General features: G+C 39.2%; 1 protein-coding gene across 1 annotated transcript; it reads right to left on the bottom strand.

Annotated features, from left to right (window-relative positions):
* Positions 1 to 3307: 3307 nt before the first annotated feature.
* On the bottom strand, positions 3308 to 14469 carry LOC109036891 (uncharacterized). Its single transcript, XM_072305089.1, has 3 exons — positions 13701 to 14469; positions 8611 to 8892; positions 3308 to 4166 (listed from the first exon to the last, which is right to left on the bottom strand). The coding sequence occupies exons 1-3, from the start codon at positions 13746 to 13748 to the stop codon at positions 3600 to 3602; spliced, it is 897 nt and encodes a 298-aa protein (XP_072161190.1). The 5' UTR covers positions 13749 to 14469; the 3' UTR covers positions 3308 to 3599.
* Between the last annotated feature and the right edge of the window lie 1197 nt (positions 14470 to 15666).

Below are 15666 nucleotides of genomic sequence, written 5' to 3'. Positions count from 1 at the left end.
CCGTCTTCGAAATTCGGGAGAGTATCATTACGTGGCACTTTCGGCGGCCGCCCTTTGATACTTCGGCCCTCATTTTTTAATAGAAAAATTAAATGGTTCCGGTAGTTCCAAATCTTGTTGCGGTAGAAACCGCGAGTTGCATTGAAAACTGAATTACTATGAATTGAGCCATGTTCTAGTTCGGTGGATGTTATGCTTATCTCTTTCCTGCAACCCTCGGGGGTCCAAAGATATGGAAGTCCATCAATTTTAATGCAATAACGAGGTAAGGTCGCTACTGTCTGATTTATGGCGTCCTTCGTGCCACGCTCAAGGCCCGTTTCACGGTTCAGCTCATGATACTCTGATTGCGATAAAGTGCAAAAAGTATAGTCGAACAGCTCATCAACGTCATTAAAATTGAAGATGATATTTTTTCTGTGATCAGTGAACATCAAATCAGTCATTTTTCTGTGATCAGATATCGAGACCGTCTGAATTGCAGTTGCATGCATGTCTTGAACGAGCTGCTGAAATGACGGATCTGAATGTAGATCTACCGTGTAAAACAACTTTAGCTCGGTTCTGTTTACTATGTTTTGACGTACGGTGAATGAGTCAGCCTCAGTGGTGTAGTGGTCAAGGCAGTTCGCTGCCAACACTGAGGTCCCGGGCTCAATCCCCGGAGGTGACTGATATTTGAGGACACTCAAATATCAGTCATCGTGACTGTGGATGACTATGCCACTCCAATACCCTGACCCTTCGAGGTTACAAGGTGCGGGAGGGACATAGTCACCCAGTAAGTAATCCGTCTGCACTGTTCGACTGGGTTGTGAAATATCGGTAATCACTCGTAGTGTGCGCGACTGCCAGCGCTACCTACCAGTGTAGATTGCAACAACACAGTCCAACTCGGTGGAGGCATGGCCGTGCTCCGAAAGTCCGTGCTCTGCAGCGTCTGCCACAGTCTTTGATAAGACCTTCCGTTGGCTATCAGACGGCTGCTGAGCCTTGCGGGAATATAGATGATACTCAATGTGTCAATAGTACGAAGATATGTTAAGGAGTACGGTCCAACTTCGGGGTGCACGACGGCAGTTGCCAGTTGCCTTGGCCCCTTGAGGGCGCCTCGCCGGCCAGCCCGGCCTCGGCCTTACTTACTTACTTTACTTACTTACATACGGTGAATGCAAGATAATGAAGAGACTCCCACCTGTTTTCCATGGGCAGCTGAAGGTATGAATTGCTCGAAACGCTGGAAATAATCGGATTAATGAAGAGAAGACTCAAGTGGAATAACTTTCGAATCATCGGGAGGAATGCCATCACTGTCATGGTTAAACACGGAGGAAGAAATTAAATTTCGGTAATATGCCTTATTTTGCCCACGCAGCGTGCAACTTTTCATCAAAATAATTTCAACCCTCTTTAAGTTTTGAAAGAGTACGTTTTTGTGATAAAATTCAACCACACTGCATAACACAAACCAGAGTGATGCAAAGTTAGTTGAAAGCTGTCAAAAAAAAAAAGAAGATAACATTCAGTTTTCCTGTACTTTATATGACCCTGAACGATTGATTTAACGATTGAATTCAGGAAAAGTATACATTTCAACCTTCATTTGCCCTATTCAAGTATGTCAGACCTGGGCGATCGTGTTTCAATTTGGGGAATGGGGTTTTCCCGTTGAGGAATAGAACAAGCCATTCGGAGCGGACGAAGATGAAGTTCTCATTCTCAGTCCGGCTTACTACACATTTTAAGGGGTACTTCTAAATGGAAACGCGACGGAAAAGTCAATGCATTTACTATTGAACGCTGATGTTTTATATTTAGGACGATGTAACCTCATAAAGTTCCCATATAAATTAAAATGGCTCCAATCAACTCATCTCTGACCTTCGTGCGTCAGATTGGGAAAGTCATGAGAATAAAAGAGATTATAACTTCTCAAAGCACGGTTTTTGCCGATCCAAGTGACGCTGTAAGCGTATTTTTGTTGATGATCGATGTAGATCACACGGTTTCGTATTTTGCCATGCTGATTGCCTATCATTTTTGCGGAAGAATGCTTACTAATGAATTTCCTTGTCCATTTTCGTTTGATATTAGAGTCTAAAGATTGATAGTGACATTTTTCGTTTTCATAGGTTACCTACCCTTTTGGGCCCTATATATTTCGAGACGTCCGTACTCTCTCTATGTAGGCACTCTGTTAGAAACAACGCAGATTGCGCGGTAAAAAGCAGAATTCAGACTTTTTTTATGTGCCCAACGTGCGATTTTCGAGTGAATTTACGCTCAGAAAATGTATTTACTTGGCTGTATCTCTTGCGTACACCAGACCTATACAGGGAAGGTTGCCTCACGGATCCCGCAAAGATAAAAGGAGGGGGGTCAAAAAGTCGGAAAAAATGTCTTACTTGATACTTCAACTCTCAAACCTGGTTCCTCATACTCAAATAATGACTACAAATGCATTAATTTACTAGTGAACTGCACGGACTCACGTCGAAATCTTTGTGAAAATATACCAGGATTTTCATAGAAATTCAAGGAATTCATTAAAATCATTCAAGAGATACAATTAGAAAAGTGGTAAAATTTTAATTGCGCTCAATGTGACTCCGTGACTGGTTTTTCTTTCTGTTTTTTCCTCATTTTCAAACTTTTTTTTTTTTTCTTTCTATTGTTCCGTTTTGATTCTCAAACCACGGAATTTCAAATGAATTGAATGAACATTTGTTCCGTTTTTTGGGTAGGCCGGGTCACTTTCACGTGAAATTTTAATTTGGTCGGCATGAGAAGTGGAAGAAAAGAAAAAAGGCTGAAACAAGAAATTGCCAGAAAAATGGCAGCAAGGGAGCAAGTTTTTTTTTTGCTGACCTTCACTTTCCATTTCGCATTAGAAGATTTGCTCTATGCATTAAGCAGTTGCGGTAAATGTATTTCTAAAATGTTTATACGGACTCACCGAATGAACTCTGAAAAATGCTCAGAGAATGAGGGAGAACCTTTTTAATAGGCAGAACATTTTTTCTTAAACTTCATGATACTGAATGGATACCACGTTTAGTAAACTAAACTAAGATCCTTATCCATCACCATTCCCATAATTCTCCATTACCATCCCCAAAACTCGTCATTATCATCCCCAAAACTTGTCATTACCATTCCCAAAACTCTTGATAGCAAAGTTCTCAAACTTACAGGAGTCCTTAAGAAGATAACTTTCTCAAAATGAGCTAATAGACATTGATGGCTCTTCTGCGAATCAAAATGGAGAAGGAACAACAAATATATACAGAATGAATCCTAAAATGTGCATGAAAATAAATATATTTACTGGCAAAAGTATAATTAGACTTTTATAAAAATGATATCTACCCTTTTTAGGTACTGTGAAATAAAATTAAATAAAATTTTACACGGACAATGAGTCACAAAACAGAATTAAAACTGATATTCAAGATACACGTTTCTTTATAAAAACCCTTGTTAAATCTGACGCTCACTTCAAATAATTATAAATTCAGTTCGGTGAGTATCGTGTATGAATCGGTGAGTCTCTTTGGAGCCTCTACTTTGAACGTCTGATACGGGCTTTTGATTATAACCTAGCCGCGTGAAGAAGAGGAAGAATCCGAGGAATAATCACTTCGCGATCGAGTGTCTCTTGCATGACGAGAGGTTGCTGGTGGCGGAGGAGCCTGGTACTTATCGTGACGACCAGACTGACCATTCTTAGCGAGGGTGTCAAACGGCGGACCAACCCCATATTTCCTATAGTCGTAATTGTTCGATGGTTTCCTGCGAAGTACACGTTTCTTAATATATTGCTTGGATAAATAACCCAAGTAGGCGAGATTTCCTGCGTGAGGGCGCCTATTCACGACGGGCTTGTATCTTAGAACATTCTCCATCCCACTGTTGACGTCACTGACAAATTGTTTGACCCCCGGGCCGTACTCGTCTAGCAGGGGCATCGGATTGGGTACGTGGAAGGTCACGGGTATCGGGTCGTACTGATTACGCTTCGGTCCGCGAGGCTGCAGATCATGCACCGCTCCGGGATCCGAACCGAGGACGGCTGATATCGCTTGGTTTTGTTCGGGCTCCAGTCGAACTTCTTGTCCCTTGATTGTGACTTCGTTGGGTCGCGTAGGATCGGGAGTTTCGCGTTTCTGGAATCAAGAAAAAAAATCAGGAAACTGAAAGTAGCTAGAGAGGGAGAAGGTAGGTAGAAGGTAGAAGGTAGAGGTAGAGGTAGAGGTAGAGGTAGAGGTAGAGGTAGCCAGGATCGGGAGTTTCGCGTTTCTGGAATCAAGAAAAAATCAGGAAACTGAAATAGCCAGAGAGGTAGAAGGTAGGTAGAAGGTAGAAGGTAGAGGTAGAGGTAGAGGTAGAGGTAGAGGTAGAGGTAGCCAGGATCGGGAGTTTCGCGTTTCTGAAATCAAGAAAAAATCAGGAAACTGAAATAGCCAGAGAGGTAGAAGGTAGGTAGAAGGTAGAGGTAGAGGTAGAGAGAGAGGTAGAGGTAGAGGTAGAGGTAAAGGTAGAGGTAGAGGTAGAGGTAGAGGTAGAGGTAGAGGTAGAGGTAGAGGTAGAGGTAGAGGTAGAGGTAGAGGTAGGGGTAGAGGTAGAGGTAGAGGTAGAGGTAGAGGTAGAGGTAGAGGTAGAAGTAGCCAGGATCGGGAGTTTCGCGTTTCTGGAATCAAGAAAAAATCAGGAGACTGAAATTAGCCAGAGAGGATTCTGGACACCCCCCTCTCCTTTTTTATGTTTTTTTTTTTTTTACAAATTTCAAATAGCCTCTATTGGCTAATCCCACGCTTACCACCACACTGGAAAAAAAAAAAAAAAAAAAAAAAAAAAAAAAAAAATGGATCTAGCTTCCAGACTCTTGAAAACATTGACAAGAAAACATACTCTTAATTCAATCAGATTTTTGCTTAAATCAAAATGAAATCCGCTCAAATTAAGAGGCTTGGTTCTTGATCTAAGCAAAAATCCGATCGAATCAAGAGTATTTTTTCTTGTCGATGTTTTCAAGAGTCTGGATTCTAGATCCAATGTGTTTTTTTCCCAGTGCAGTATTCCATGATGGGAAACGTTTTCAATTTATAGGAATGTGTTACCTATGAGCCCCTTCCTTCTATTAAAAATTTATGGCTGCGCCTTACGGGAAAAAACGAAATTGCTGATTTAACAATTTTATAGAGTTTAAAAAATTGCCGGAAATTATTCAATGTAGATTTCATAATGAAAATAAATTAGCATTAAAATGTGACTTCGTTGTAAAATGTATATTTGAAACATGTCGGACGTATTTTTATAACAATTTAACTGTTAAATCAGCAATCCATTTCTTCCCTTGCACTAGAAGTAACTGAAATATCTGCGGAAATAAATAAAGAAATCAATATTTACACGTAAAAACAAGTAGATAGAGTTCTCGCACAGAGCAAAGATTTTCGAATTAATCAATTAATTAATCAACAAATTTCGCGGGATAGAATTATTTTTTTCTTTGAAGTCAACTCCCGAGCTCAAAAAAGTACTTGATGCTGAGGTGAAAATAGAGATCCTCCGGACGGTATTAGGTCTACCCCTTTGTATTTAGAAAAATTCTTCATGAATGAAATGGCGGAACGCATTTCATAGAACCACATACCAAGTCGCATTTTATTAAAAAACAAGAAAGAAAAAACTTAAGAGTAATTTTGAATTCAACTGGTCTTAAATTTTCCTCTATCGAAAATTCAAAGTCGATAAAATGGGTTTCAGGGCATTCCGCCGACGATTTTTTGTCCGCACTCCTGTTTTTTCCAGTAGTTTATGTCCACGCGTGAAGTAAGCAACAGTGACTTGGTCCAAGTGTCATATTTTAGTCCGTATGTAAAATTATATTGACAATAATGAAATGAGAAAATTGAGAGAGACGGAAGAGTTGTGGTAACTCATTTTTTAAATGAAATGTTATTTCCTTCTTTTGATCAATCTTTTTAAATTGTCGTGGGTGAATCATTTGGTTTTATTTCCATCCTTAAAATTTTCGATGAAAAATAAACCTTATCAATACTTTTTTTTTAAATGAAAATATTACTTTATTTTAAAAATATTTACATTTTTAAAACGTGGCCAACATTTGTAGAACCTTTTCTAAGCGATGGCATCGATATTAAAGTCAATGAGCAGTAGTTGTGTCGAAAGAAACTATGCACAAATGAATAAAAGAGGGGAAAACCGAGAAGCACGCAATCTTCGGTTTTAGCCCATTTGTACATCGATCTTTCAGAGTCAAATACGTCCTATTTTGAGCGTTTGGTTGCGCTCACACCACGCTGCAGCACAGTAAGAGCACAAAATATAAAGGAAAAAATTAATGTGCTTTGAAAATCATTAAATACGACAAGGAAACACCTTAATATTTACAAAACACACTTAAAATGTTCCTTTCATATACATATATTTTTTATCAATTTAAATTAAAGTAATCCATGGAGAGTGTGCAAACAAATGAAAATCATGAGTTGAAAAACGCTAACTCCGCGAGTTTAAATAATAGGCTCTAGCATGAAGCGGAGTGATGCGACGTGCTGCCAGCACGTACCGCGCACTGGCGCCTACAAACCTAAGCAGATACTTCACGCATTGCGCAATGCTTGAGGTATCCCTTAGGTTTGTAGGCGCCAATGCGCGTTCCGTGCTGGCTGGCTGGCCGCGCCACAGCATGCCACGTGCCACCGCTTCACTATTTCACAATGGAGGTGTTGTACAGTATTATACGAAATTGAAGGCACTCCAACATACCAACAATAAGAATGACATACATCCTTTAAGAGTACGGAACTTTCCTTGCAAAATAAGTCGAGATAAGAGAGATGAAGGAACATTCTTGAGGTTGCCGTCAAGAAGATTTTATTTTGAATCAAGAATAAAAAAGGTGAACAAAAGTGGATTTCTGCTTGATGTAAGTGACTTTCTGTTTTATAAAAGCGTCTTTTCTTCTTTAAGGAAACATTATTTTCTTTATTATTCTCTCTTTACTTTTTTAGGAAATCTTCTCGGCGGTAAATTTGAGAATATTTCTCCTTAAATTAGGTCACTTGTTCCTCTAATGAAGTTAAAAATCATACTTCACGTTATTAAATACAGATACTAGGACAGTAAGTTTTTCGACTACCGCTCTCTTTTTGTTGTCGTCACTCGATTTAATTTGCGAGGGAACTTCGTGCTTTTGAAAGATGACATCAATCATGATACGTTGGGGTGCCTTCGATCTCATATGATACTGTGCAACACCTCCGTGGCGAAAAAGTAGCTCGAAGCCCCGCGCAAACCAGTGCAGAAGTGAAGTTATCATGCACAGGAAAAAGAGATCCTTTAGCTGAGGCAAATCAAAAGGTTTTCCAGTTCAGGTATAAAAATATGAGATTTTCTTGAAAGATAATTTTGTGAGTCCTGTTGCACCAAAGAGGTGTAGAGATTTTTAGTGAATTTTCTCTCATGGAAATGACGCTCCCTCATTTTTACCAAAAATCTCAATTACATATTTTTCTCCGTTGGAGCAAAAAAAACAAAAAAAAAAAAAAAACAAGCAAACCCTCATTCTTCCAAGACATTAAACATTTTCATCCAAACATGTCGTTTGGATTGCCGTTTGTATTTACATGTGGACCAATTAACTTTGGATCTCAAGTGGTAAGTGGACCAAAACTCCCCTTCCGAAAAAACGCGTGGACGTAAACTATACTGGAAAAAACAGGTGCGCGGACAAAAAATCGTTGACGAAATGTCCTGTAACCATTAAATGCATATTACTGAACAGTTGAATACTTCGTCAGAGGTCAGAGCGTCCTCTTATATGAGCCCTATCGGTCAGGTTGCAGCATGCAACTATTTTAACAGTATGGATATGCGGGAAGTATTTCAGGAAATGAAGGCGTTTTGCGGGTCGCTTCATCTGTCCTCTCTCATAAAGGAAGTAAGACAGTGGGTCAAATTGAGGCGACTGAGGATCCGATGATTACTTTGCACCCCTATGTTCACATACCTATGATTTTAAAGAATACTGCAATCCCTAACGCATTTAAGGCTACTTATCTTGGCCTTATCACGGATAGCAAATTATCATGGAGAGAACATAACCCAAACTAAACGAAAGCAGATTGAACTTAAGCATAGAAAAATGTTTTGGCTTCTAGGTAAGCGCTCCAAATTAAAAACAACAAAATTCTCCTATATAAATCCATGATAAAGCCAATCTGGGCTTTTGGCAGCCAGACGTGGGCCTGCGCAGCAAATTCTAACTTAAGGTGATTCGACGGACGCCATATTTTTTGTCAGAATGGCATGCGATATATCGCATAAATTGGTAAGTGAGTGCTTTAGTCTCCTGACAACAGAATTGCGATCTCGAAATTGGAGGAAAATGACGAGTAGCTGAAAGAATGGAGCCAGTTGATGCGATATATCGCATGCCGTTCGGATACAAAATATGGCGTCCATCGAATCACCTTAAATCAAATCGAAATTACTCAAAATAAAATTTTGCGCCAAATGACCGGAGCCAGATGCCAGATCGATATTAGGGGTGAGCTCGGGATAGAATCTATGGAGGTGTACCTTCAGAAACTCGTAGGGTTCAATCTGCAAAGGAACATCACTTCGCTCTGTCAATTTGATCGCCGAATCGGTTGCTGGCTGGCCATGCGGGGTCCAACTTGAAATCTCAGGCTGTAGTCGCCGCGCCCACGGTTCCAGAAGAGCCGCCTCCGTGGGTTCCAGACTGACGATCTCCGGTTCCGTCTGGATTTTGTCGGGCGTCTCTCGAGCTTGTAAGTTTTGCATCGGACCATTCTCAGGCTCCTTTTGAACCTCCCGTTTTAGTAAACGACTTTCGCTTGGCTGCAAAATTACAATTAAATAAATTAATTGTGCTGTGTGTTCCTTGCCGGTGCGATTACACTATTTCTCACGTATCGGCATTGTAACAGTTGTAATTATTATGGTTTTAAGTTTTTCAGATAATACTTTAAATATAAAATTAAAACGACGAAAGAACTTTGAATTCCCATCAAGATCTAGATCGGCAGTCACCGATGAATATTCTAAAATATAAAGCAATGGGAACCTGTCAAAAGTTAAATTAAAATCTGAGTAGCCTTGTGATGATTTTTATGAAATGGCCTTCATTTTACTAGATCAGTACGGCGCTGCCCGGGAAAATCAGCATTTTCCTGCTTGAAATTAAGGTTGAAACTCGATTACGTATCAAAGGCCGGCAGAAAATTGAATTTTTCCCGGAAAAACTTGATTTATGGCCATATTTTCCGGGCAAAACCGAGCTGATCCCGAAGAATGGAGGTCATTATTAGATCCTGTGCTCTAATTCTACGTAGGCTCTCTTCGTCATGTCTTGGCATACCAACCCATGTTGGCATTTTTCGACACCGAAATCCTTTGACATTTCAACAAAACGTCGCGTGAAGTCTCCACCAACATTCTGAGAACTCGTGGTACTCGCAGTGACGCAGGTTTCGTGTCAACTCAAGAGTCGCCGTTGATAACAAACATTCTGGATTATTTGCCACCTCTCGTGGAATGCACGTGATTGGCAAAAAACCCTGACGCTAACACTTTTGCCGTTGAACTCGTTTCAGACCGCAGACATGACAGCTGGAATTCTCTGATGAACGCTGTAAAAAAAATCTGCATTGCGTTGTTGTGAGTTGTGCGTTGTGTCTCTTCAGACATTTTTTTCCAGAGAGACAATTGTACAATTTCAGCAATATACAGTTGCGGCCTGTAGCTCTGAGTTGCCACTAAAAGGGCCTACCTTTGAAAATGCATGTTTACTTCACACACGCGTGTATTTCAGGCAACATACAATTTGACGCACAGCACAAACAACTTGACTACACAAATTGCGATTACGTATGCTGAAATCCCCCCTCCCCCGCTCTAACATAAACATGTCCATTGGGAAAAAAAAAACACATTGGATCTAGAGTCTAGACTCTTGAAAACATTGACAAGAAAAAATACTCTTGATTCAATCGGATGTATGCTTGAATCAAAACGAAATCCGCTTAAATTAAGGCTTGGTTCTAGATTTAAGCTAGATTCTAATGGAATCAAGAGTAATTTTTCTTGTCGATGTCTTAAAGAGTCTGGACTCTAGATCCAATGTGGTTTTTTTTTTCCAGTGTGTGATGAATGTGTTCCAGTGTGTGCCAATTTACGTCAGTAACATGACGCCGGGTTTTGACATGTACTCTTTCCCTGCCATTAAAAACTGAACATCTCTTAAAATGCGCAAAAAGCACGGGGACGCTTCCAAGTCGCACACACCTGACTCAGTAACTTTAGGAAAATTTTGTCATGGGAACGGAGTTCCCCATGATATTAGAATCGTTCCGTTGCTTTCGCTATGGGATTCCCTATACCTCTGCGACCTTGAGCGTTTCGCCCAGTCTCCGATTTTTGGTTGATTTTCCGATGTATCAAAAACCGTTGTATTTTTTAGCCAATCATGTCTCTACGTCAAGTTGTGTTGATTGCTAAAATTCGCTTTCAGCGAGTTTTTTTTCTCCTGGAGATGTCGCGTCTGACTGGTAAATCTGCGCAGAACCACAAAGTTCCGTTTTTAGGCAAATTCTTTTTTTTGGGAGGTTCTGATTGGTTATTTTTCGCCATCAGTTTTCTGTTCGTTGGTGCAAAAGATCGCCTACCTCGGTGTTCTTGAGAAGCCGCCATTATCCCACCTCAAATTTGAAAAATAGAAGTAAAGAAATAATAACCATCGAACAAGGTGGAAAATTGTTCTGGAGGACTCGTTACGGATAAAGAAGTCAAAATCAGAGCTCGATTGATTGATTTAATTCATGGATACGCAAATATTGCCTTAGCTCAACTGCCGCGATCGGAATGCATAATGGGATGAACCTCGAGACGCATTAAAACAGCGCGAACCATGGCTCCTACAGCAATGCGCATCCCAAAAGCAGTCAAGGTCTCTTGTGATAAGTCCCGCCCATTGCCCGAGTCTTTTAAATGCTATTTTTACTCCCGCTCACGTGGATCCGTCATAGCCTAGTTGACCAAGCCGCCTCGTATTTGTGATTAGACGCGGGCGCCCGGAGATCGTGAGTTCGATACCCGACGGTGGGAACTACTTTTTAATGATTGTATTGAATGTTTTAGACCAATCATCAAAAAATAATTAATACTAGATGATAAATGTACGAACATTTTCTCGTGAGTTAATATGTTAAACAAAAATACTGGAATATACCTCCTTCATATAATCAGCCACATGTTCCCCCAAATTAATGACGTTATTTTCTTTTTTCAATAAAGTTAATTTGCATTCAACGTTCGTAAGTTAAGCAAAAAGTACCTATTGATACAAATAGAAAGACATGAAAATAGTATGTCTAACATTTCAGTTGTTTTTTTTTTATTTATTTTTTGTTTTTTTGTTTTTTCAATAAAACAAATTGACTGGGACTAGAATCATCGTATCTCTGAAGACAAAAGCAAAGTTTTTTGATACAGAAATACTAATATATTCATCCTTTATATAATCAGGGAGATGTTGACCCAAATATTGATGTATATTTTCTCTGTTCGCCCAAATTAATGATGGTATTTTTTTTTTTCAATAAAATTAATTTACATTCCACGTTCTTAAAGCAATATTTTCTCCAAAATTCAGCAAAAAATAACAATTTATACCTACGCAAAAAGTAAATAAATAAATAAAGCATTGACATGAAAGTAGTATAGGTAGTACACATCTAACATTTCGGTTACATCTATTTGAATGAAAAAAATGGCAACTTAGGAAGCACATAGGTCACTTATCGACGGTGAAACTACCAAACCACGTATCTCGGTTTGCGACGTCGCAGACTTCCTGTCATACTTTATTTTTTAAATGAAAAGCTACTTAACGTCCAGTCTTGAAAATTTCCGTGATTTTTCCTCTTCGTGCGGAGAAAATTCTGTGAAAATTTCAAGGAATGATATTGATTTGGTCTACTTCAAAAAAATAAAATGTGAGCGGAGATTTTTAAACACCGCAAACGAGATACGTGGTTTGGCAGTTTCACCGTCGTTATGATGCGTATTCGGGCATATGCGTAGAGTAAAAATATCATACTTTACGCCAAAAAAACGAAACTGAAAGTTAAATGCGTTAACTTCCAAAAACCATACATAATCCAACGAAAATAAATAATTGGTAAATAACAGCTTTCTTGTATGCAAAGAAAAAAAATTAAAAATGTTAAAAAAGAGATGTCGACACAAAATTACATAGCCCCTTCAATTCTGAAGATACTACAAACGAACTGTACCTTAAAATTTTCATATCCCAGAAGCAAAAGTTCCCATGACGAATATTGCTATCGCTAGCGATTGCAAAAACCAACTTGTTCCATATTGGACTCGATCGGTTCCAAATCCCATCGTTGATGGGCACCACGCTACTTCGATGACGACCAGACGTCGTTGCTAAGTTGATTTTAATTTCCGAGGCAAACGATGATGAATGAATCTATAGAAGTCTGAGGAGCTTCACTGTACGTTTGTAATCTATATTTAAGGCGCTATAAGGGAACTCTAAAGGGGGAACTTTCATGTAAATATTCTTAGGACTTCTTATAGCTTAACATGTATATCTGTCCAATAATGGTTCCACCTTTGTAACAAAATTAATAAATATTTCGTTATCTTTAAAAAAAAAAAGTTGATTTTAATGTTGCCGTGTATAGATATTTTAATCGTGCAAATTTCTTTGGAAACACTTTTATGACTTTCCACTCTTAAAATAATAAAATTGTAAAAAAAAAAAATTGGAGGCAGCAGCTTCCCTCCCTCCATTCGAGTCCTCATAGCTCTGTTAATTTTCCAGCAGATTTATATGGTTTCAATCGGACACAGATAATACAAGCCTTTAAATAAGACTAACATCAGCCACATATACTGTGATAAAGGTAATAAAAGTATATTATGTCTGAAAGATGAGTTTGAGTCAACTTTGACTGTACCCCTTAAAAATAGGGGGGTTGGGGGTAGAAAGTACCTCCCTTTAATGTAAGTACGTACATCTCAAAGTGTCAACTCGATAACCTGCTTATAAAAAATTCATCTGGGTGGTTTGTGACCTTCGGACGACACTGCAGGTATTATTGACACTTGATAAGTATTAATACATATATTATTCTAAAAATGTGTTTTTATTTTTGTGAACCCACTTACTTAACACTATACCGACCAGTTTTACCAATCTACATCTTAATAAAAAATCATGGAATCGTAATCATGGAAATGAAAAAATTTCCATTAGAATTGGTCCGGGTCTCGGGAAACCCCGGTTGGAAATTTAGGGGTAAAGATGAGTAAAAATTCCCCGTGACCCCATTTTTTTCCAAAACCGCCTAGGGACCCGACTTTAGAGGGCTTTTGTGGATTGCTCTGTAAAATACAGCATTGTAGGTGCCAAAAAAGGAAAATGGCAGACATTTTAATGAGCAGCCGGGCCTGACCCGGTTGTTAAAGCTAGGGTTAAACCTTCTCTAATCACAAGTTAAACCTAATAGGGCCTCCCAAAGAAAGGAGTTGTTTAAGAAACGATTATGAATACCAGCCCATGAATATGGATATGACTCTTACAAAAATAATTTTGGTTATTAATTCAAAAAACTCACCCAAAGGATGACACCCAGTGCGAGGAGGACTAGAGAAATGTTCCCCATTACTGACGCGTTTCTTCAGTTCTGTTGAATCTCCTCTAATTTTTCCAATATTTTTTTAACTATTTCCAGCCATGTTTTTGGATTATAATTTTATCTGAATTTTAATTAGTTCTACTACAGCCTTAATTTGAACTCTCTGCTGTTCCTCTCCTTAAAGCCCCTTACAATGACGCATTTGGAGTTTCAGCTAAACCAAATTCAGTTCCTTGATATCATAACACAATTAATCTTCCACGAATTGAAACGGACACAACATAGAGATCTAAAGAATCTATGCTTTTCTGGTGATTACTTATTGACGGATATGGATAATTGCCAAAATGGCAAGGCATACGTTCTCGTAGAACAACTGAACTTGCTAATGAAGGATTTTCAAAATTTTGCGATAATGCAAAGAATGAAGCGTAATTTTGAAAAGTCGATATCAATAACGTTTCGTTTATATAATTTCTACGTTTTTACACACCATCCGCACTAAGAGCATCCAAAACTATGAATTTTAACGCCACAAATGGAGGTGAAACTACGAATGTCGTTAAAAAAATATTGTTGAGGAGTGGGTTTCTGAATGACGGAGCTCAACCCACCGAAGTAATGGAAGCTTTTTGCTGACTCTCTCTATCTCTCTCTCCCCCTTCCCTTCTTACACAAGGATCAAATGATGGACGCTGTGCATATTTTCCCCTTTTCCTTTATGAATAGAAACCCGCAGACTGTAATCGCAGATTTTCTCGTCTACGGGCGAAAATTTTCCAGAGTCGCTATTTTTTTCAGGATGACTGGGAATTTTTAGAATTAAAAGTTTCAACGAGAAACACCCTGATTCACACGTGTTTTGACCTTTTCTCATCAATATTTTTTTGCAGTTCTCGGTACCTGAGTGCCTTTTCCCGTGCACGGCGGGCGAAAAAATAAATTGAACAAGAAGAAAAATCCAACACAAATATGTTGGAAAAGCGTGCCGAATAACTGAAATGTTGGGCACACACCTACTATTTTAACGCAAGATTTTAGTTACTTTTTCTTAATGTATCTAATGGCCTACTATCTAATGGTTACACGCTCAAATTTCCGTCAAAATCCGATCAAAATTATGACCAAGATGGCGGTCGAGAGTTATCTAGATTGATGAGTAAAATTAATTAAAACAGCGTGTTGATTGAAATAAGCACGGTTGTGTGGAAATCAGATGAAGGATGAGCCCCAGAGTCCCATCATCTACCATCAAATTTTTGCAGGCCGCAGAAATTTGATGGTAGATGGTGCGCACCAGTCACCATTTCATCGGAAATTGATGGGAATTTGAGCGTGTAACCAGCAAGATTTCCCGCTTGGTTTTTCCAAGGTGCGCACCAGTCACCATTTGATCGGATATTGATGGGAATTTGAGCGTGTAACCAGCAAGATTTCCCGCTTGGTTTTTCCAATGTAGGCATTTGCCAAGCTGCTTGATTTGACTATGCGCCTGTAACAAAAACATCTTCGAATGATGATTTAAAAAAAACCCAGGCAAGTTTTATTAACTAATTGGTTTTATACTCTGAAATAGAACATTATTCGCCCGCCTGATTGGCACAAACAACGCGCAATAACGCGGCGAGATAAAGCAGTTCCAGGGGAATCCCGTGCGGCGCTGTTGGGCGCTACCTCAGAGCCGCTGAACAACCCATTCATGGAAAAGTAACTCCACCAGGACGTCAGCCGCGGTTATAACGCGCTCTTATGCACTTCCAGGCTCACCTCAGAATAAATGTTACTGTTATTTTCCGTAGCATGGCAGAGCCGCGCTGTGTTATCTAGCAGTGGCGTGGCGTGCTTTGCGATGTATCGAATGATCTGCCATTTAAACCTATGGAAAAGGATCGATAAACAGGGTGTTTGCAGCGAACGCCTTAATAATAGATTCTTTATCATAGGT

Source organism: Bemisia tabaci, chromosome 10 (assembly GCF_918797505.1).
Source record: "Bemisia tabaci chromosome 10, PGI_BMITA_v3".
Classification (NCBI taxonomy): Eukaryota; Metazoa; Arthropoda; class Insecta; order Hemiptera; family Aleyrodidae; genus Bemisia; species Bemisia tabaci.
The sequence above is the reverse complement of the archived record's forward strand: the minus strand, read 5'-3'. Positions and strand labels throughout refer to the sequence as shown.

What these genes read in the sequence shown, in the direction of transcription:
- LOC109036891 (XM_072305089.1), bottom strand. Translation starts at nt 13,748, where the DNA reads ATGGGGAACATTTCTCTAGTCCTCCTCGCACTGGGTGTCATCCTTTGG. An exon ending in CACTGGGTGTCATCCTTTGG is followed by an intron (nt 8,893 to 13,700) that starts GTGAGTTTTTTG and finishes GTAATTTTGCAG; the next exon opens with CCAAGCGAAAGTCGTTTACT. An exon ending in AACCCTACGAGTTTCTGAAG is followed by an intron (nt 4,167 to 8,610) that starts GTACACCTCCAT and finishes TCTTGATTCCAG; the next exon opens with AAACGCGAAACTCCCGATCC.